The sequence below is a fragment of the Notolabrus celidotus genome, chromosome 5 (assembly GCF_009762535.1).
Source record: "Notolabrus celidotus isolate fNotCel1 chromosome 5, fNotCel1.pri, whole genome shotgun sequence".
NCBI lineage: Eukaryota > Metazoa > Chordata > Actinopteri > Labriformes > Labridae > Notolabrus > Notolabrus celidotus.
Genome location: NC_048276.1, coordinates 24394447 through 24417030, shown reverse-complemented (window position 1 = coordinate 24417030; position 22584 = coordinate 24394447). Strand labels below are relative to the sequence as shown.

At 39.6% G+C, this 22584-nt stretch overlaps 1 protein-coding gene across 1 annotated transcript; it reads right to left on the bottom strand.

The window, feature by feature from the left end:
• Positions 1–1680: 1680 nt before the first annotated feature.
• On the bottom strand, positions 1681–21359 carry sytl2a (synaptotagmin-like 2a). The gene is made up of 19 exons (XM_034683717.1): positions 21199–21359; positions 15943–16243; positions 15530–15684; positions 15226–15352; positions 13987–14062; positions 13797–13890; positions 11401–11841; positions 7893–9758; positions 7163–7264; positions 6156–6212; positions 5975–6051; positions 5733–5837; positions 5159–5328; positions 4937–5039; positions 4689–4850; positions 4506–4602; positions 4311–4416; positions 3758–3963; positions 1681–2326 (listed from the first exon to the last, which is right to left on the bottom strand). The coding sequence occupies exons 2-19, from the start codon at positions 16041–16043 to the stop codon at positions 2178–2180; spliced, it is 4194 nt and encodes a 1397-aa protein (XP_034539608.1). The 5' UTR covers positions 16044–16243; positions 21199–21359; the 3' UTR covers positions 1681–2177.
• Between the last annotated feature and the right edge of the window lie 1225 nt (positions 21360–22584).

Here is a 22584-nt window from a genome sequence, read left to right as displayed (position 1 = left end):
AAAAACTTTGTGGCACTATAAAAACTACACAGGCTACAGATAACTTCCATGCAAAACAACTTTACTGTAAAATTTTCAACACAAGAACATTTTAACAGTACAGGAAAAAATATAAAAATAATAAATAAGAATAAATATATATGTATATAAAAAATATAAATACAACTAGAATACTAATTAGGACATTATAAAAATGTGAATGCAAAATTGTACTACCCCATCTGGTGTTTCTACAACTGAACTACTTTACAAACAGGAGCTCAGCCTCTTGACTCGAATCCACATCAAAACAATGTAAACAATAACAAAGTGTAGACAATAAGTTTGAACAAAAGACTCATGGGGCACGCAGGTGACACGTGAAGTCAGCGTGGGCAATCTGCATATAAAAACGGCTCCCAAATAATCGGTTCTCATCGTTCACTTAAAAGAGCCGTTCAAAAGACCAACTCGTTCGCGAGCATCACATCTGCAGAGCACACGCACAAGCATGGTGCTCTTATTTTCGTATGTCTTCAGGGCCCATTGTTGTGAGCTTGACGCACCTGTATAACTTACCTTAGCAACGCAGAGGCTGGTCGCTGGTTGCTGGTTCCCGTTCAGATTGACAGAAGTCGAAGACCAATGTAAAAGTAGGAATTGTGGTGGCATCAGAGCAGATGCACCAATGACACAGCTTAAGATCATTGCGAAGGTGAGAGTTGAAATGTTAGTACCTCAAATGTACAACAGAGAAGAAGAAGAAGAAGTAGAGGCAGAACAAGAGGAAGTAGAAGAAGAGATGGTCTGTATGGCTGTTGTTATTATTACTGGTAGTACAAAGTAATATTAAAATATTAAAGTGTACTATTTGAGTTAAGGGATGAAGGTGTTTGTTTTCTATTGATTGTTAGTCAGATAGTTTGTGAATGAGAATGTAAAAATGTTATACATTTAGTTGCATATTCTTTAAATCTACATTTTGCATATTATTTTACCATGTTGATTGTCCATTGTGTATTTTCTCTATGTTGGCCTATTCAATTTACACACAACACTGATTGCTGTCCCAACAGAGGGATCTCTCTTCTGTGGCTCTTCCTCAGGGGATCTCTCTCATTTTTTCAGTATTTTTGGTGACATTTTTCAAACAGTGAAATTAAAGGCCTATTATGATGACAATGACAACCCCAATGAAGCAGTTTGTGTTTTTATATTCAGATGTATACGTAGAATTAACTTGACTTTGACTTTATGGTGTAGCCAGGCATGGGACTATTACCCCCAGCCTCTTGTCATTTGTGGCCGAACAGCGGGCTCTAGTGGTCAGCATAAAGAAGAACATGTCTAATATTACTGCAGCTGAGACGACTGTAGCTTTGGATCCTGCATAACTTGTACTCTCCAGTCCACTGCAGCCATTCTTATTGCCTCAAGAATTAAACAAAAAAGACTAAATTACTGGATTGTTGTCTTTTAAAACATGTTAATATGTGACAGTGATCTGAAAGAGTAATGCTCATTCTTTAGTGCCATCATTGCTATGGGAAATCCGGAATCGGACGACTGTAAAGACTGATGAGAAAGTTCTGTTAGTGTGAGCTTTTAATGGATTGCATATATAATGTGCTTTGTCATCCAACTACTTGAAGTGCTTTACACATGTTACATTCCTTCTCTCAGACACTTCAGCATGTGGCAGTTTGCAGCAATCAAACTCAACCTATGGTTGGCTCTGCCTCTGAGCCACGGACTCAGAGGGTGAAAATGTACGACCATCTGCCCCCATCTGCCCCCATACAGGTATTGAGTTTTCTAATAAGAATAAGAAATTCAAATCTTAGTCAAATAATATCCTGTTTATTGAAGATAGAATTTTTTGATCACATTATAGAACAACAGGACTGTAAAGAATCAGTAGTGCTCAGATTAAATATATCTTTGGATCTTAAAATGTTGAATTTTAAAAGCTAACATTGATCTTTCGCTTTAATAATTTAATCTGTCTACACAGTACACAACACGTGGATTGGACTACACCTAAGAACTGTATCACATATTGATCATCAGTTGTATATTCATGTAATGTTCATTTAGACTGCTGATTCCACTCATAACGTTAAGTGGTAAGTGCATCCATATGTACATGCAGCATGCTCCGATAATGTTTCCATCCATCAGCATACTTTTGTTCCATCTCACTTGGACGTGCTTTTTGCCATCACCAGCATTCTCAAAGGTAAAATATCCTCCACCCATTCCCCTTCAGACTGTAACATCCTCTGCCATAAATGTGCTTCATCTGGTGTTGAATCCATCCACACGACGTCCACTCCATAACTCTTTCCTGCACAGAAAGGCACAGACATAATGTGGTTAGGCTTCAGGTGAACATGAGAACTGGGCCACACACACAGTAGAGGATTTGGAGTCATGCTGCATTAGTATGGAACCATCAGTATGGTAGAGCAGCAAAAGAAAACATGTGATGACATGTTAGAATGATGATTTCTATTATAACTAAATAAGTTTTATTCAATAAGCCTGGTTTATACTTCTGCGTTGACCCTATGCCGTAGTGGCTGACGCAGTCGTGACCTTTTGAGCATGGATGTGTCCGCGTCCTTCGCCGAAACACTTTTGGCAGTGGTGGACAAAGTACACAGCTTCATTACTTAAGTCAAAGTATAGATACTCCAGGTCAAATATCACTCCAATACAAGTGAAAGTTGTTCTGTCAGATTATTACTTGAGTTAAAGTACTGGAGTACTTGCTTTTAAAAATACTTAAGTATTCAAATTACTTCTTAAAATATTTCAAAACAATGTATTTTCACAAAGCATGATGGCAGTCAAGAATACATAGGGGTACATTCGGTTACATTATGTTTATCTAGAAACCATTAACTTGTCAACAGTCTGTGTGAGGGGTGGGAGGAGTCCTTCAGGATGGCAGAGGCTCTGCGTTGATTCAACACAGAAGTATAAACCAGGCTTGAAGCAGTTTTTCTTCATATTCTGCCCCTCATTAGAGTCTTGTCTCAACCTGTCGGGATTCTCTTTGGCATAACCACTGACTAACTATACATTATTCTTTACTTTTCATTTGTAGAGTAAAGCAAGTCTTTAGTATTTAGAGTAAGTGATACGTATTTTAACTTAGGATGGTATAACAGGTACTTTCTTGAAATAAAATTACTTGATCCCAAATCTCTGTGAGAGGACTGTCTGCCTTGTACTTTACCACTTAGCATGATTGTTTTTTTTAAGCCTAGTAAAGCTTTGCAGAGTAACTTTGTCATGACTTTGTCCACGTGTTTTGTACTGCAGACCACCGGTGTGCTGTTTACTGTGGGAGCACACAATTGTTTGACCATTAGAGGCTTATGTGCCCTGAATATATATTTTTAGTTTTCTGGCCTCACCAAGCCTTATGAGGGCTGTTACACTTAATGAAATATACAACAAGCACAAGACCTCGGTGCGTCTATTAGTCTGTTGTTGTAAGATTGTTGTATTTATTAAAATGACAATATCACTTAAATCAAAATCCTGAGACAAACTGAGACATGTGTGTTTACTTAAACTCTAAAGATATATTTTTGCCTTTATTAGGTAGGACAGCTGAGGAGAGACAGGGAATGTTGGGAGCAGGGAATCGTGGAAGACATGCAGCAAATGGTCCAGGTGCCCCATGTTTACTCAAATTCAAACGCTCTAAACTCATCCATGCAGGTCCTCAAGTCTGCAGCTGTAAGAGGGTTAAAAAGAACCTCACCTGTCCCCTGCCCCAGCCTAACACCACCGATGTAGTGGTTGTTCAGTCGATCGTGATCCCATACTGTGATCTCAGCACAGGCCTCTTTTAGGTCCTCTGCTCGGAAGCCGTCGTACACCATGGTGTGATTGAACATTGGGTTTGCCGACCTCTTCACGACCCGTGTTTTCTGTCTGCTTTTCCTGCTTGTGTCAGGAAGTACGGTGCTGCAGCAGGAGGACAAGAGGGAGATGAAATGGCGTCTTTGGTTTTGTTGACCAAACCAAAACTGGCAGATCATACCAAAGTACCATGAAGTTGAGGAATAACTCAGTAAAGTCACTATAACGGTATGTTTCGCTCAGCTTTTGTTCACACAGTTTAGGCCATTTAGATGTAATTCTAGCAATGTTTGAGTCTAAACCTCCGTCTTTCAACTGAAATAAAAAGAGCATTAAATGTGCTCCTGTGCAAAAGGAGGCACAGTAAAAAAAATCATGGTGTTCTATTAATTTATTAATTGATAAGCTCTTTACTTATTTATTTGCTGAACTTTAGAATCAGAACATCCTACCATTTTACAAACGGGTCGATCACAACTCCTCTCACTGCAGGAAGATTCTTACAGTCCTTCACCCAAATCTGCACCTCACTAGTTTCCATCTTAGATGTGCCCTGACCTGTAGATGCAGTCAGAACATGTGCAGTCAACAACAGTGAGAAACCTGACAACACAGGATTGATTAAAACATTGAAATCATCAGCTCACTGTGGGACGTCTGCAGTAAGAATCTCAGGGCGACTCTTATCTGTCCTCTGCTGTCCGTCAGCTGTGAGGGACTTGGTGATGAAGTCTGTGCCGACACCTGGACGATTGAGTTGTGATGAGTGAATGTCTTATAAAATCACTTCAGCTATACAAACAGACTGTGTAAAGTAAATGTGCATTTACCCTGGAATTTAATGCATAGTCATTTATATGTGTGTTGCTGAAGTCCCACTCTGAAAGATCCAGGTCCACATCACCCAGGAAACTGTTTCGCCCAAAAGTGTCATTGTGCCACACCGAGATGTTTAAATTCTGAGTTTTTAGCATTTCCATTGGGACCTTAAACTATAAGAGCAGAAGGAGAACGTAATGATGTTTGCAAATGAGGGACTTCAGGTAAAGAGAGGCCTTACTAAATATGGTACTCTTACCCTGAGGATTTCATTGAAGTCAGGGCTTAACGTTTTCTTTTTTACAGCAGTTTTTCTCTTCCCCAGTTTTGTTTTGTCAGGAAGGAGGTAACATTTCACATACCTGAAAAAGACAGCAGAGTAACTTCCTAAAACATCCTAAAAAAGATGCAATAACACTGGATGATACGACATCTGCTATTCCTTTATGATTTTGAGCATAAATATATAAAAAGCCTTTACGGGTCTGAGCGGTTCTTCTTGGTGTCTGCCACAGCTAGATCCCTGCAGTGCACCACAAAGATGTGGAACTCTCCGAGCTTCTGGATGTAGTTCACCGCAAACTGGACGCTTCCCTGGACTTCAATGTCACCAAAGTCTGCAGGGTAAATGCTGCTGATGCTGCCACTGACCTGCTCGTTCAAAATGACACAAGAAGAGAGAACTCTAGCCCCTTCAGGTGGACACCATTGTTTACAGAGAGAGGCAAGGATGATGACATTTTGTCAGAAAGTAAGAGGGAAGCTTGTTGGAAGCTATAAACAATTGAAATGACTGTGTTACTGTTCTTCTATTTACACCTTCAATTTCCATCACCTTCAAGACTGGAAGGACCCCTCTTATGTAATAACTTATAAAACCTAAATCCGACTACAAATCTGCCTCAAATAAATAAAGCAACAACGAGTTCAACGTGCAACAAAATAGTGCAAAGACAACATATTAACACTAAAAGTTTCATGAGTGAACACTAAGGTAATAGCAAAATGGATTAACTAAAGAGAAATCTGATCTGATAAGCTGTGTGTGAACATACAGACGACATAGAGGCCAACCCCGAGGAGAGACTTAGGTTAGACGTGGAGCTGCCCGTGTTTCTTCTTAATCCCAGGTAGGTCTCAAATGGGCTGTCACTGTCAGTCTGGTTGTATTGGGAACAAAACACATTGATTAAACTGTCAAAAATGTGTTAAATGTCTTAAAGCACTCATATAAGCAAACAGTATATTTCTGCTGTCTGATTTGTTGCTCATAGATGTTAAAGTTAGAGAGATATACCTCGTCCTGCTGAAGGACAGGTTCTGACCCAAAGCTTTTCAAATGCTTCAAGTCTGACGAAGATGGGAGTGAAGAAACTAGAACAAAGGTGTGAAAAATCTCTTATGAAGGTAATAAGAGTCTCAGACCCAGTCCCTGTAAGTCCTGGTATAGTCTACATAGAAAAGGACCACATGTTTACCATCTTCCCCACTCTGATTTGTCTGCTTCCTTGAGATATCCAGGGAATTCTCTTTTCCTACAGAAAAATAGAACCAAGTGACAGAATAATTAATAAATGACTCCTAAGAAATTGACCCAACATCATGGAAACTCAGTCATGGATCGTCAGATCGATTGAAAAGACAGTCTAATCTGGAAAAAATGCCCCTCCAAAAACAAGAGGAGAACAAATGTATTTCAAGGTACTTTTACCTTGAAATACGCAAAAAAATCTGCCAATAGAACAAGGGAAAATTAAGATTTCTTAAAATAAGATGTAATATTTAGAAAACTGTGATCTTAAAATTAGCAGGGAAAACTTATTTCAAGCAATATTTTACCAGTATTTTAAAACTTAATGTCTCAGAATAAGTCAGGAATGCTAACAATTAGGTTTTTTTTTCACTCAAAAAAATATTTTTGCACTAATACATTTCATGTCAACTTCTTCATTTGTGATATATTCACCTCAATTTGAGTTGTATTATAGCGGCACTTCTGTAGGTCTAAGACCATCTTGTACTTGAAATCAGATTACAACGTTTAATTTGAGCATTTTGAGATGTAATGTCCTCTCATAGTTAGCTGGATATACTAATATTCAGTCATGTTGTTCTTTAGGATAAGCCAGCTGTGCTTAAAGTAGGTGTTTCATTGTGTGCATGTAGTTTGAGGATGTATATTTTTATCTGATTTAGAAGAAACAGTGCCTGAAAACCTTAACCCACCCTTAAAAAACAACAACTTTTCTTTCTGTCTTTTATCAATGGAACCTTGTTTCTTCCAAATCACAACTCAAAACAAGATAATTTCAAGATTGTTTGACTTAACAAGATATTTAAGATGCATTGTCTTAAAACAAGTCCCTCTATCTTGCTCAAATGTTACTTGTTAAGTCAATTTATCTTGAATCAAGTGGGATAAGACATTTTGACTAAAATGAGACAATTTCACTTGGTAAGATTTTGAGTTTTTGCAGTGTGTTACCTTTGTTTGAGGTGAGGGTTTCTAGACTTTTGAATGGGGACTTCCTCTTAGGAGAGAACTCTTTTACAGATGTCACCATGATACTAGGAATTTCGTCACAACCTGCCACAAGTGAAATACACTCAGCTCTGGAAAACAGACTCAACACAGATTTTATATACAGTTTCTGAATCATGACACAGACTTTCATACCTCTGTTTCAGAAAAAAAAAGTCAAGTTGTTAGCAAAGACTGTACTCCTTTGTTATGTTCAAACTTGATGGAAAGGGGGTTAAATGTAAAGGCAGGCAGAATTGCAGCACAAGTAGTATAACTAATGTAAGTTAGAATCGGCAGAGAAAAGCTAAAGTGCTTTATCAGTGGACATTAAGTCAAAGATATCAGAGTAGTTAGTTGTCTGTGGTCTCATAAACAAACTCTCCGACCCTGCACCAGCTAGGGTTAGGCACCCTAACCCTATGAATTATATTTATATCTATTATATATTTTGCACTAGCCACCACTGAAGCTACCTTAATGAGATCCACCTATGGAAAATTGCAACTTACATCCAAATGAGAGCTGTAAAAAATAGCTTCTTTAAAAATGTATATTAGGTGGGGGAGCACCTAAATGAAAAATGTAGGCACATCAATGCTGCCAATGTAACAAATTCTTCATTGCAACCCTACGCTGTAATTCTTCAATCATTATTAAGAGATATAAACGGAGAGAGAATTCAAAAGCTCACTGCCTGAACTTGGTCGGGGCAGGGAGCAGGCTCTTGTCATTATGTCTTGGCTGAAGTCTCCATCTTTATTTTGCACAGTGCAGGAGCTCTTTTTGGGACTGTCCCACGAGTTTCCTTTAGAGTTTTTGGGAGCTTTTTGTGGACTCTGTAACACCTCACTCTCTTCGGTAAACGGGGGAACGTGAGCCTTCTCATGTGGTCCGAGGTAGTGCTGATAGTCTTGAGGGATGATAGATCTGGCAAGACGTGTGAGGGTCCTGAGCTTCTTTTCTGGTGTTTTCTTGTGTTGTGGTGAAGGAGACTTTGAACTACTTTGTTGAGTATTCACATTACTAATTATGGTGTCCAAGCAGGGTTGAGTTTCTGTCAACTGTTTTGCTTCATGAGAGGGACTCTTCCTCTGTCTTGGCATTGGTGTAGGCTTCTCTTGATGCTCTTCACTTTTCTTGGTTTTGGGATCAATGTCTATTGGAAAGGTTTTTAAGGGAGAGCCTTCCAGGTTAGGTCTATGTGGACTGGAGGTGTCTCTCGGCAGGACCCTTGGGTGGCACGTCTTTGATGGACTTCTCCTGGTTTCCTCATCTTGGTCTTTTGGTCTTGGAATTTTAGATTTTTTGGGACTGACGGGCCCTTTGGGGGCTTCTATGTCAGCCTCCTCTCTGCTTTGGAGGCATATTGGTGGTACATCCCCAGGACTCTTCAGCGGTGACCTGTGTGGAGACTGACTGACAAAACCCTTGTCTGACACATTTAATGACTTTAAGGCAGTGTTAGAATTGTTTTTAGTTGGAGATGTTGGTCCCTCTGCCTCAAACTTCTCTTTGCTGAATGAGATTGATCTTTGATCAGACTGAGGGGAAAACACTTTGCCACGGAGAGACAACCTGTTTGAGGCATTTGCAGCAATTTCCCTGGATTTAATGACTTCCTTCTCCCAAAAGTTCTTCAGATCGCTTATCCTTGCCCGTCTGTCCTCTTGAGGAGTGGGATCTGGAGTTGCTTCCTCATGCTTTGGGCTGTTTAAAGGTGAAGAAGGATGTGCAGGGATGGTCATGTTTTCCTGTGTCTCAGAAGTGTCTGGTTCTCTTGTGGAGCTCGTTAAAGCGTCCTCTGTCTCTTCAAAGATGAGGACTGGATTTGCTCTGTATGTGCCGTCTTCTTCAGATAAAACCACTAGGCTACAGTCAGTCTGCGGTGAAGAGCACTCCTCCTGGGATGTGTTGGCAGTATTTTCCATTTGAGGTGAGAGACTATTGTTTGTGCTCTCCTCATCTAAATTAGTCTTAGGGTCAAAGGCAGCTTCTATTCCTGTCTTGTTTATATCTTTGTTTCCTGCCTCTTCTCTTGCAAACACTATTTTAGGAGCACTGTTATCCCTCTCCCAGAAGGCCTTTAGATTGGACAGTCTCTCTGGATGCTGAATGTCAGTATCCACTGGGGTCACTGATTCTTCAAAGGGAGTGTTCTGCATCACTGTGAGTTGGAGTGTTCTGACCGCTGACAGCTCAGAGACTTTAGCTTCCTGTTCAACACCTTCATTGTTTTCATTGGTGGTAGCTTCAACATCTTGGGAGATAAGATGGTTGTTGTCTGGTTCTTGCTGTTCAGATATATGTACTTCTTCTTTCTGTGTCTGTTCATCTTCCTCTCTCTTTTCAAGCAATCTCTGTGCTGGCTGTGAGGACGTGGAATCCGAGTTGGCATCAGCAGTAATGTCACTGCTCTGCACAGACAGGTCTATAGTTGACTCAAGGTCCTCTTCAGGTCCTGGTTCCAGGGGAACAGGCTTATCTGACTCCTGCTCTGCACAAGAGAGCCCAGACTCAGCAGGGCTGACAAACTCCAAATAACAGAGACCAGAGACAACTGCAAAGAAAAAAACACAAACTGCATCAGACGTATGTTTAATCTGTGGACACTGCACTGTATGTTTCAGAAATACTCAGTGTATCACTATAAAATGAAGAGGAGAACTTCTCAGAGTTTGTTTATACAAATCTTCTATCAGCCTTTTACAACTACCTTGAGTAGGATTTGAAAAGGTTTACTATTGCGTTGACACCAAACGCAAATAAAATAATTTGCACGAGTGAATTACATGTAAAGTCAATATGAAGACACAAGTAGACACAAGTTCTTGTCCGGCGGTGTGAATGACGCAAATTGGGCAGGACCAATTGCATGAATGAAGTGAATGAAGTGAATTATATGCATGCATTTGTGATATGTTCGCTCTACTTCCTCCAGTCACTTATTCGCAAGAGTTGTAAAATCTGATCTTCAGCACTGTGATAGCCAATCAGCACCAAGATCCTTTGGTGATGTATTGGTACATCTTTCTTTATAAGGCCATACTACAGGAGCTGCCATCTTACTTATGCTCCTTATTGATTCCCAAAGTTGTCAGAGGCTGTCATCTTCGGTCCCATGGACAATTTATTTTTGTCATTCCTCGGACTCGCTCCGTCTTTGGTAAAAGTGCTTTTAATGTCTTTGCTCCCTCATCTCTGTTTGAGATTCAGGGTCACCTGAAACTGGATTCTTGAATTCAATTGGAGGATTGTAAAACTAGGATAAAGAAACATCTGATCAGCTTGTGCACATGTTTTAGAGTGTAACACTGCTTATTTATAAATCGATGCAATAGCTACTTGTCACTGTATGTTTTGTCCTGTACTATTTGCGAAACTTGTTATGCTGCTGTCATGGCCAGGACTCCCTTGTAAAAGAGACTTTGTATCTCAATGGGACTATTCCTGGTAAAAAAAATAAAATAAATAAGGTTAAATAAAAAAAATTACCCAACGGACTAGTAGAGGTTAATTCATCTGGAAAATAAAGGACAAGTTGATTGTGTCTCTTTGTGGCTTCCCCAAACTCTGTGACACTACCTGTTTTTTATGGGAACAGGAATATCCGGAGCATACGGTGAGGAAAGTGAAAGAGGAGGTCTGATTATCTATTGTGAAAACCTTTGTCTGTCACTTACTTACCGGTTGCACTAGCAAGTCAGCACTGTCCCAATTAACATAACAGGCTTCACCATTCAATGTAGTTAAGCTCAACCTTGTTTGATGACAACAGACTGAGATGACGTTTGAAGGGAGCCCCTACCCTCTCACAAGATTCATGTCTTTGGGTACACTCGAATTGAGAGGTATTCACATGAATTCAGCGAGTAAGTTATTTTATTCGCATCTGATGTAAACGCAACAAAACAGTGTCCCTTAGTGAACCAATGAAAAGACACATTATTTTGACTATGCTACAGAAGCTTGAAATGTTCCTGATGGTTCTAAAATAAGTTTCCACATCTGCACTCAATGTGCAATTTATCATCCAAACTGAAGCTCCCAAGTAGGTAGTCATAATTAATAATGAATAAAACTCTTCAGAATGTGTGACAGATTCTCCGTAATGCCATGTAGGGTGAAAATAAACCCAACAATAAGCGAAGACAAATAATTAAAGATTAAATCGACACGAGTGTTTGAAATAAAACTCTTACCGTCTCTTGTGAGGATGATTGCCTCATTTTGGTAGCCGAGTTCCTCTTCCAGGAGGTTCACCTGACTCCTGAGAGATGCTCCGTGAGTGCCCCCATTAGACTGGTCTGTAGCGGACCTGTCACTGTTGTGTTCGTCCTCAGAGGCAATGGCAAAGTCGACATCCAACAAGCTGTGCTCCCCCAGCTCACTCCCATCCTGTAGATCCAGCCCGCTTCGAATGACCATGGAGCTAAACCTCACCTGCTTCCTGTCTATCCAAGTCTCCGAGAGACAATCCAGGCTAACTGGGCTCTGTTGGTCCAGGCGAGGAAACAAGCAGGCTGATGAGCTAGAAGGTGACAAGTGCTTGAGGATGCTGCGTGGAGCAGCAGAGGTAGCTTGCCTCTCTCCTGACGGGTCATCAATTTGAGATGAGCAGTCGTCGCATGATGATAAAGGCCCTAAAAGACACAAAATCACATCGGTATGCTGTGTGTTTCTTTCATCAAGCTATATCTAAACATTTTTTAGATGTTAATGTAGTCACAGGTTTCCTTCAGCAACTCCACAAGTGTCATATTCATCGGCTCCTGTCTGAGGAGTTTCTCTTCCTACAGCTTTGTTAGCACTTAAACCGAACAGACCTTACCTTAACTTCTCATGTGGTTTCATTTGTCCTTCCTTTCATTTCCTTTACTCATCTCATGACTCCCTGGATGTATCTTCTGACCCTTTAGTGGACTAAACTTCACAGAAGCTTGAGAACCACTACAATTAAGCCATGATTTAAAAACATAACTCAAGGTGGTCCTACCACAACCAGGTACAAGAGTGATATCAGCTCACACGCTGATGCAGCCTGATACATTTTATAATACCATACAGTTTCACTGCAGAACTACTCGAGTTAGATAATTAAACAGTGTGCAAAAATGAACAGGCGTTCTAACGGCCTTGTAAGCACACATAAATCTCTAAATAGAGCTTGCAATGACACAGAGACAACAAAAGGGGCCGAGCTGGCCAGGTGCTAAACTGGCCTGCCTGCAGCCCTGACTTGTCATCCACCGAAAACATTTGAAGCATCATGAAACAAAAGATAAGACAGAGGAAACCCTGAATTGTTGAGTAGCTGAAAAACTTAAGTCATGCAAGAAAAGGGCAACATTTCACTTTCAAACTCCAGAAACTGGTTTCCTGGGTTCACCAACGTTTAAAGAGCATTGTTAAAAGAAGAGGTGGTGAAACAACAGTAAACATGCTCCTGTCCCTGTTCTGTTTTTGAAGTTTCAAAATTTGTTTTGTTGTCTTTGCACAATTTTCTTTCATTGAAAGGTCCTTTTTTGCAAACAGTTTTGCAAAACCGTTAAATTCTGTTTTTATTGGATTTGGATTTGTAGTACAGTATTAATGCAATTTTAAGATAAGGAGATTCACCTCACACACGAGGGCTGAACTGCTTCTTCTTTTGATTTGCCGTCTTGTGTGCAGTCAAGTCACCATCACCTGCACCAAGTTATAAGAACTGACAATGCAGTTCATATGACATGAGCTTTAGTGTGCGACATGCACACTGATATATGTGAGTTTATAAAAACAGATTTGAGAATGGACAGCTGCTTGGAACCAGTTGAGCGACTGTCACTTGTGAAGAATATCAATTCTTGTTTCAGCTGTTTCCTTCGAATCATACGAGTTCTCCCACAAAAACATTGTTTTTGTAGATCCTGAAATACTTCCAGCAGCCTCCAGTCATGCAGTACAGATTAAGCTGTGGAATGTATTTATGTTTAATCCTCTGGCTAGCCTGGCAGCCCTGTGTGTTTGGACTTCCCTACACTTTAACAACTTCTCAGAAAATCTGAGGCCCAAGCTCCCTGGCTCATTGAGCAGATACTTGAGAAAAAATAAATAAAAGATATTTGACTATTTAGATTAAATATGTAGTTTTCACCTGACAAACTATGATTGGGGTCATTAATTAAATAGAGGAATGTACTATTTGAGACATGTACCTCTATTAAAGACCTGTTTGTGGACTCACATTAATTACCCTCCCTGTATCAACATGTAAAGATGCCTTCTCCCCACCAGCTATATTAGATGGAGTACAACCAAACAACTGTTAGAAATGATAAGCCAGTACATGCTTTTCATGATCATGCAACCACTGCTGCCAACATGCTGTTCATGGGACAGGGGGGAAACCATTGAAGCATAAAGCACCCACACACCTGGATGTCAGAGTGATAGATCCACACTTACATTGGTTTGTAATGTCGGTCTAACTGCGTCCACGATTTGTCCGTCATACTCACACAGTTCAAGACACAACGCACAACAAGTCATCAGATCACAATGGAAAGAATAGTCCACCTTACATCTTCAAATAAGCACAAAGCAACAGAAAACTCACCCTCATTTTGAGTCATGGCTTCATTTACTTCCCCGTCCAGTTCTTCTGCGATTAAACTTTCCATGACTTCAGAATCAAACGGGTTTTTCCTTTCCTTCAACAGAATGAGATGAATACATTTAACACCAGCAGCGCCCTGCAGAATGGACTCACTATCAACACAGAGTTTCATCAGAGGACAGAATCTTACCTTTGTGGGCGACTGTAAAACCAGCGAAGGTTCATTTTCAGGTGTTGGAGAAGGGCTCTTGTTTTCACTCCTGTCACTGAACAAAAATGTCAACAATTGTATCAGAACTCTTCTGGTTTCCCACAAGAAGCTAATCCTGAACCTGAACTTATCCTTATTCAAGGACAGATACGTTTTGGTAATGGGACATATGTTACATAAATAAAACCTGTTCTCTTTATTTTTAATCTAGTGGTGGCATGATGCATGACAGCTTCTGATCCAACATTTTGGGATGAAAATAAAATCAGTGTACTTGTAAAAACAGACAGAGGCGTCCTCCTTACTGAAGGCAGTGCAGAACGTGAATGACACGTATTTGTGTGATCACTCCTCAGGGTGAGCGGGGGAAAACATGAACATGTGAGACCTGACCTTATAAGGAGATTACTTGGAACTATGGGAGCCAATTACTAAGTATCCATTTACCATGTGCTACTGCTCATCTGGCAGGCAATCATATACCCCAATAATCTTCTCTACGAGTGCAGCATGTGACGTTGCTCCAATCAGATAACATAGATCATATACTGTATGTATTTGTGTGTACTGAGGCGTTTTTCGACCGCAGGAACTTTACCCAGGAACTAGGGACTTTACCCCTGAACTACGTGCGTTTCGAACCAGAGGAACCAGGGTCTAAATTTAGTTCAGGGGTAGATAAACTCCCCCCTGAAAAGCCCCTGCTGGGGGCGTAGTACTTTTCAAAGGTCCTGGGACTTTTGGTTGAACGTTACAGTGTTTGTGGAGTTTACACAGTTGTTGAAACACAGAGGGAGTTCCTGGGAATGCAAACTAGTTTAGTTTTTTATTAAGATTTCAAAAGATTATTTAATATAATTTTTTTTTCTCCATACGTCACTGGCCTGATTTGCACAATTTACCCAGGACTTCAGCCCGCGGTCGAAACACAGGCAACAATGGGGGCACAGGAACCTTTTAGTTCCAGGGAAAGTAGTTCTGGGGGCTAAAAGACCCCAGAACTCTTGCTTGAAATGTACCTCTGGTTTCTGAATGTGTACTTCTGATGTCGAAGCTGCAGGAGGTGAAGATTTGTCTTTCATACATCTGTTTTATTTGTGAACAAAAATAGTGTCTCCCTGCTGATTGTGGCTAAAAAAAGTCCCACCAAGCCCGACCACAGAATAAATGGTTGGTTTCCACTTGATAACACCTTCTGTGTTAGTTATCTTTACTCACCTTTCATTGCTGAGCTCTATGCTGGGCTCCTGAAGGACTCCACGGAGAATGGGTGGGACGAACACTTCTTTATTCTCACTTCTGACAAAACTGGGCTTCTCTGGTACGACGCGGGATGAAATCTCCACTGCAGCACAAAAACCCAGCTGCTGTTAGAAAAGCTTACCATGCATCATACCCCACACTACTACTCTGTGACCATGAAGTTGATCAAACATCACAAACAAACATCTGGATCTAAGATCAGTGTTGTTGGCAGGAGCTTTTATTTTGAAAAGTATAGTGCTGTTTTCACCAAACTCACTTAAAGTCATGGGTTTATGTGTGTGTCTCATGGAGGCCCTGATGATGTCAGATCCATGGATGCGTTCCTGATGGCGAAGCTGCTTGGTCTCATAGAACCATTCTCCAGTCATGTGCTTCAGCCGATCCTTGTTATTGACCTTCCTCTGCAGTTTCCTGAAAACACACACACAAGGGGGATGTTTCTTCAGTATTTCATAATCACCAACTCCACAATTTAATTACAAAAACATGTTTACAAATCCCTTCTGTGCAATTTAACAGTTTAACCTGTTAAATAACCTGTGTTGTGTTTAATTCACAACCGACTTGTGCCTTTCACTTTCTTGATTATCCCCTCTGTCACATATCAAGGTCACAGGGTGAGGGATTAGTTAGCACCTCCAAAACATGGAAGTTACATGAGGAACTTACTGGACACGCTCCTCCTCTGCCTTCTTCAGCTCAGCGTCTCTCCTTAGCACAGCCAGAATACTCTGCTGCTCCTCCTCGGTCAGATAGCTCAGGTCGATCATGATGACGGCTGCTGCTGCTTGTCCACTGCTTTAAGTTTGTGTCTACAGTTTGAACATGATCACCGCTTCATACAGTCATCTCTAAGTCAGCGTCAGTGGTTGGTTAAATAAAGCAGTCATATTGAGACACTTCTTCGGTGGCTCTGATGTTTTTGGATTGTTTTTTCTGCAGCAGGGGGATTGGTGTTGCAGCGGTGAATCTGAAAGAAAACAGTAAAAAATCAGAGGTGTTCTTTTCAGAGATTGATTGAAGGAAGTTTGTTTCAACAATAGTTGATGGCTAAGATGATTCATTTAGTCGCATCAATGAATCAACATCTCATAAATCAGCAATAACTCTGATAGGTCGACGTTATGGGTCAACTCTGGACCCTAAGCTAAATTCCAAAAGTCTGCTTTAAGGTCATTAAAACTGCTCAAATAATGAATAAAGCAAGGAACAATCTGCTGCCAGGTCATACACAAAGAGCGAGGGGCTATAATTTAAGAGGGAGATTAAAGTTAAAGATTATGAGTGTTCATACAACAAAGAGAAGTTTTCATGTTTCAATCTGTGGAGTGAAAATGTGGAACAGACTTGATATGGAGCTATAGCAACGTCTAAACAAAATCCAGTTTAGGAAGGGGAATAGACGTGGTCAGTTTGGATTGATAAAGTTAAATCTGTGTTTCAAGACATTTTCTGTGATAACAGTGAACTTTGGTTGCAGGGGGCACACCGTGCATCAGTTGAACAGGTTGTTTAATAGACGCGTTGTTTTTCTGAACACATCTTGATCTGTGGCATTTGAAATAACAAACACAACCATGTATACCTGAATACACAGTAATCTGCAATATTCATTTTGGCTCATAATCTTCACTGGGTAGACATTTTGCCACCCGAACAAAGAAATATGTAACTTCAATGTTATTAAAATCTAAATAGAAAGGAGCTTCAGTGAAAGTTCAGTCAGGACAACTCTGTTCTCATCTCCTGGTCATATCTGATAGCACAGCAACACACCCTCATTGTTAACCTATCAAATCTGTTGTTTAACCCTCCTGTTATGTTCGTTTCTCTGGAACAGCAATAATGTTCCTGGGTCAATTTGACCCGGGGCATATTCAATTATCCAAAAGTGTCAGAACTCCAAAAAATCAAAATGCACATTTTCTTTAAATCTAATTTTTAACTCCATTACTAACCATTTAAAGCAAGATTTAGTCCATTGGTGTTCTTTAATCCTCACAGATCATGGTTCAATGAGGATAACTCACTCGTTTTTCATTAAAATTAATGTTAAAACTTTTTTTAATGTTGGAAAGCCCAGATTTTTATGCTGTCTTTAGCTGGTTTGGAAGGCATATATTGCCTCAAATAGACTTTAAAGAGGGTCAATTTGACCCGCAACATAACAGGAGGGTTAAATATGTCTCTCTCTGTCTTTAGTTCAATCATGCATTTGCACCTCCACATCACCGCCCAGTCTTTGCAGCTTCATCAGTTTCACTGGTCTTCACATCGAGCCCAGTCTTTGCTGTTCTTCAGCCTCAGACAACTTCATCACCAGTGTCTGGAGTTCACTGGGGATATGTTTTGATTTCAAACGCCAAAGAGACTCTGACCATGGTTCATTACCACATTATCTGTGTAAATAAACAAGCTATCTTAGATTCATAACGTGTTTCCTAATTTAAATATCTTTGAACTTCACACTAAGGAGAAATTTATTTTCTGAGAATAAACGGATGAATTCCATGCATCTCTATCTCCCTTCACCATTTTCAATTTCTGATAAAATTTCTCAAAACAATATACAAATAAACTCAACAACTTACTGGTAGCGGCTAGGACAAATAACTCAACTGAATTGATATTGCATCTTAATATCTCTCCACTGAGTGAAAGGGGGAAAGAAGTGCTGCAGACTGAATGTGAATCAGACTCAGATCATGTCTAATAACACATCTTGCTGAATGTTAAGGTGCAGTGTGTGGTGATTGGCAGCATTTATCAGAACAGACTGAAATATAATATTCATAAGTATGTTTAAATTAGAGCAGGGGTGTCCAAACTTTTTTTTAAAGAGGGCCAAATTCGATTTTGTGAAAACGCCCAAGAGCAGCATCCCTGATGACATGTTAATGGACCAATAACGTAACATATGAATGCTCTATTTCACAACAATTTATTTTCAATTATTGACGATGTGTCTTCAGTTCTCTTCTCTACAGTCAAGTGAAGTCAAGCTTTCTTTATAAAGCACATTTAAAAACAACCTCAGTTGACCAAAGTGCTGTACAGTTATTAAGATACAATATAATCATACACAAATATAATAATAAATAAAAACAATAAAAGAATAGTAAGAGCTCAATTTAGGAAATAAAAAGAGTAAAAATTAAAAAAAAAGCCAAGGATTCTTGCTTAGCTGGGACTGAACGCCAAGGAGAAAAGATGGGTTTTCAGTAGTGTTTTAAAGTGCTCAACAGACTGGGCAGCTCTAACCTGGAAAGGTAGGCTGTTCCACAGCTTTGGGGCAGCCACTGAGAAGGCTCTGTTCTCATGAGTAGAGAGTGTTACAGTACAGACACAGATTAGCCAACTCTTGCTTCTTCTCAAGGAAAATGTTCTCCATTAGGGGGTGACTGATGTGAGAAAGGTATCACATCATGATTGTTGTTTCTAAGACTATTTGACCATTAAACAACATTTAAGCATCAAATATTCCTTTTCCTGCATTCTTAACAATTTGTATTCTTGTGTTTCTGTTTTAGTCCTGCAGACTTCACAGAGCTTTAGCTTTATACAAATACTCTATGCACAGTCCATACGTAGTTTTGTGTGCTGTTACTGGATTTACTTAAGTTTTATTTGTGTACTTGAAAGAAAATGCATATTTGTGTATAATTCTGAATGTGACTAATTTCTGTGATATAAATAGTACACTATAAAATGGAAGCTTGGGCAGTATAAAAATGGACCTGGCCAAGATTGGCCCCTGGGCTGGACTTTGGACATGACTGGATTAGTGTATAATCACCCAAATATAGAATAATTTTGTTTTTGTTAACTTAGAATGAGCCTTTTATATCTACATAAAAAGAGCAGGTAATTTTCCACTGAGGTAGCCAGCTTTCATTCCCTTGTTTCTACCAAAGCAAAGAAAGGACAAACTAGTAAAATATGCATTTTTGTTTTAAGTGAGCGGCTGCCGGAAATGCAGCAAGATGAAGAAGAAGAAAGTGGTTGTTGATAGACGTTTTTGATGCTGAAACTTTAAAAATTGAGGATCAAATGTAACATCTATCACAGGAGCTTCATGTCGTCAAAGTCCACCGTCTCTTCACCAACAGGAAGGGTGAGCGAGGGACTGTTTCAGTCTACAATCTGACAGCTGCATATCTCTATATTCCCATTTCTAAACTCTGTGCCTGTAACAAAGACACCTCCTGAGACCTGCCTCAGAAAAAATATCTGTGGGAGGAGTCATGTTCTGGAGCGTGTCCAGGCGTAGGGCCTCAGATAAATACTACTTATATATAAGTCCTATTTAGCAGCTTTCACAGCAGCTTGTTAAATCTTGACTCTCTCTGTCTTGACCACAATTTTCTCTCATGGTTTCTTTCGAACTCTCCCTCCAGCTAACTGACAAGTTCATTCTCCGTCTGCCACACAACCACAGAGAGAGAGAGAGAGAAAGAGAGAGAGAGAGAGAGAGAGAGAGAGAGAGAGAGAGAGAGAGAGAGAGAGAGAGAGAGAGAGAGAGAGAGAGAGAGAGAGAGAGAGAGAGAGAGAGAGAGAGAGACTAAATAAAGAACAAAGAACAAATAAACTAATAAATCAGTAATCTATGAGTAGCACATCTTTCAGTTGAAGGTTGATCTGATGTTTGTGAACTGTACTGACGTCACTGTGTCATCAAAGTGCTGCTACGTTTCCTTTAAGAGAAGATCAGATTTATTTATTCTGAGGAATTCTTGCATGTTCCAACAATGTCCATGATCACTCATCAAGCACAACTGTGGGAATTTTACTTGATAGATTTGAGGCTTCTGTTGACCAAAGGCTTCCTGGTGTTAAGTTGATGTCTTCTCACTGAAACCTTATTAAGTAACTTCTCTTCTACTTTTGTGGAAAGTGATGGTGACATAACTGTTTCAGAAGTTGTTGTGGTTGCTCCAGCCTCCATTGTTTGTTCATTCTACTCCGTTAGGAAAGATGTAATCCCTTCTTATTCTCCAGGACAAGGCTGTTTAAAGCTGAGCTGTTAGATGCCCTGAGTTGTGTTTTTCTTTCCTGTATAAGATGATGCAAGATAACTTCATGCAGGGAAAATACAGTTTTTTATGTTTGTTGCTTAAGGAATGTTGCATGTCCTGCTTTTCTAAAAAGATGAGTCTCACTGAAGAATAGAGGATTTGTTTCCTTGTTGAGGTAGCTGGGATTTCTCATATTTCCTCATTCAGACAAGAACAAGGAAGATTAATAATCTGTGTTATTCTTTTTTGATAAATTGACCTGTGAGTGACTGAAAATCTAAACCTTTATTTCTCCTGTCTGTGTTATAGTGTTATGATCCATTCATCTATATCTGCAGGTTTGAAGAACACGACCAGACCCAAACCACTCAACATACTTAATCTGATTCACCCTGAGTCACTCTGTCTTTACTTTAGACTCTTTAGTCGTGAGCTAAGCGACATAAAACAAACATTTTTCAGCAAGGTGAAAAAAGGGAGTGACCTCCAGACATGTTGTTTTTTATTCACTGCAGACGTATAGAAGTTACAACTCCTGAAGTAGAAGCTATGTTGTTTCTTCTGCAGGAAAAATTCACTGAATGATACAAAAACTGGCATTTTAAAAGTTTATAAGTTTATCAGTTTGGTTTACAGCTGGAGGTCTTTTCAAAATGAACACAATTCTTTGAGTGTTAACACATCTCTGGGTTCTTATTTTGACTTTTGTTGCATTGTTTGAAATCTGCTAATGGATAATAACAACAGTACGGTCTAATTATTCTCTCACCAGGTAACGGATTGATGGGTTTACTTCAGTGTTTCCCCAAGAACATACTCCACCTCCACATCATAACCATGGCACAACAACATACAGAGGATCTCGTGAACAAAGAGGGTAGTATTTTAAAGGTCTGAAGACAAAACTCACCTCTCTCTGTGGCTCCTTGCAGAGTGAAAACTGAAGTGCAGCTGGGTGCTGAGCTGCTGCAGGTGGGAGGAGCTGCAGACACGCAGCAGCAGGGGGCAGGAAGAAGCTACAGCCCGCTCTGCTGAGCACGGGCCCTCCAGTCAATCTCTCTTACATGAGGTCTAAACACCTCTCTGTCATTCTGTGAAAGATAAAAACATTCATTCAACATGGCTGCTGTTACACTTTAGTGTGTGGGCAGATCTTTTGCTTGACTGTGACCAGAGGGTGCAACTGGAGCTCTGTGATGATGAATGTTTCATATCTTTTCATAAGATATTCCCCTTGATGGACAAGCATGATGAAATAATGTAAAACAGTAAAATGGTTCATAAATCTTTATTATAATAAACTCCCAAAGAACAGTGACTCATTGCCAAGAAGTTTACAACATGAAATTGTATGATGTGTGTATTTTTTTGTGTTCACTCAGCAGCATCAAGAGGCAAAAAAGACATAACAATCTAATAAATCATCTAATAAATCATTAGACAAACAAAAAGATAGAAGAAGAGTTCTCTCATACAAACTTACATGCTCTGATCAAGGCACCTTTCCTTGATTCCCCTCTAGAGCAGGGGTTCCCAAAGTGTAGGTTGGGACCCCCCTGGGGGGTTGCGAGATACAAAAGGGGGGTAGTGAGATGCCTTCCAGAATGTTTTTTTTAAAGTTCTAAAAATCTAAAAAAAAATCATTATTTATTTGTCTTTATTTACCTTGTTGTCCTATGTTTATCTTCCTTTTTGTTTGTACTATTAGTTATTAGTATTTGTTTATTATTGTTATTATGTTTGTATTTTTTTGAAATTATTTATTTTTTCTTCTCTTTGTTGGCTTTGTATTACTCAAATATAATTTGTTAACTTGCGGTGAACAAAGAAATACTGAAAAAATGCAACCAAAAAAGTTAAATGACAAAAGTTATCTTAAAATAGTGCATTTGACCCATTTATAGTAAAAAATATGGACACAAACAGTAGCTAAACTTGAAATAAAACCTTGAAAATAGAAAATATAATAAGTTTTCTGCCTTTCTTTCTGCCAGATGACTCCTAAGTTTAGGGTTAGTGACAAGTGAATTATAAAAAGCATCAGTAGCAGCAGGTTAATTCATAACAGCACAGGAAACACAGACACATGCTCATATAGGTAGGCTAACTTTATGCAGACCAGCTATATTAAGCCACATTAAATCACTTTGAAGGACAGTGGGAATCACAAGTCTTTGGCACCTACATTTTGGGGTTCGCGGGGAGAAACGTTTTTTCTTCCAATATTAACTAATATTGCCAAGTGCTTACATTTATGCTGTAAAAGTTCAGACCCTAAAGAATATTACAGATGTGG

Excerpts from the sequence above, each read along its gene's own strand:
- sytl2a (XM_034683717.1), bottom strand. The coding sequence starts at position 16,043 with ATGATCGACCTGAGCTATCTGACCGAGGAGGAGCAGCAGAGTATTCTG. Across the intron at positions 15,353-15,529 it reads ACATAAACCCATGACTTTAA|TGGAGATTTCATCCCGCGTC; the intron begins GTGAGTTTGGTG and ends TTTGTGCTGCAG. Across the intron at positions 4,603-4,688 it reads ACTATGCATTAAATTCCAGG|GTGTCGGCACAGACTTCATC; the intron begins GTAAATGCACAT and ends TCAATCGTCCAG.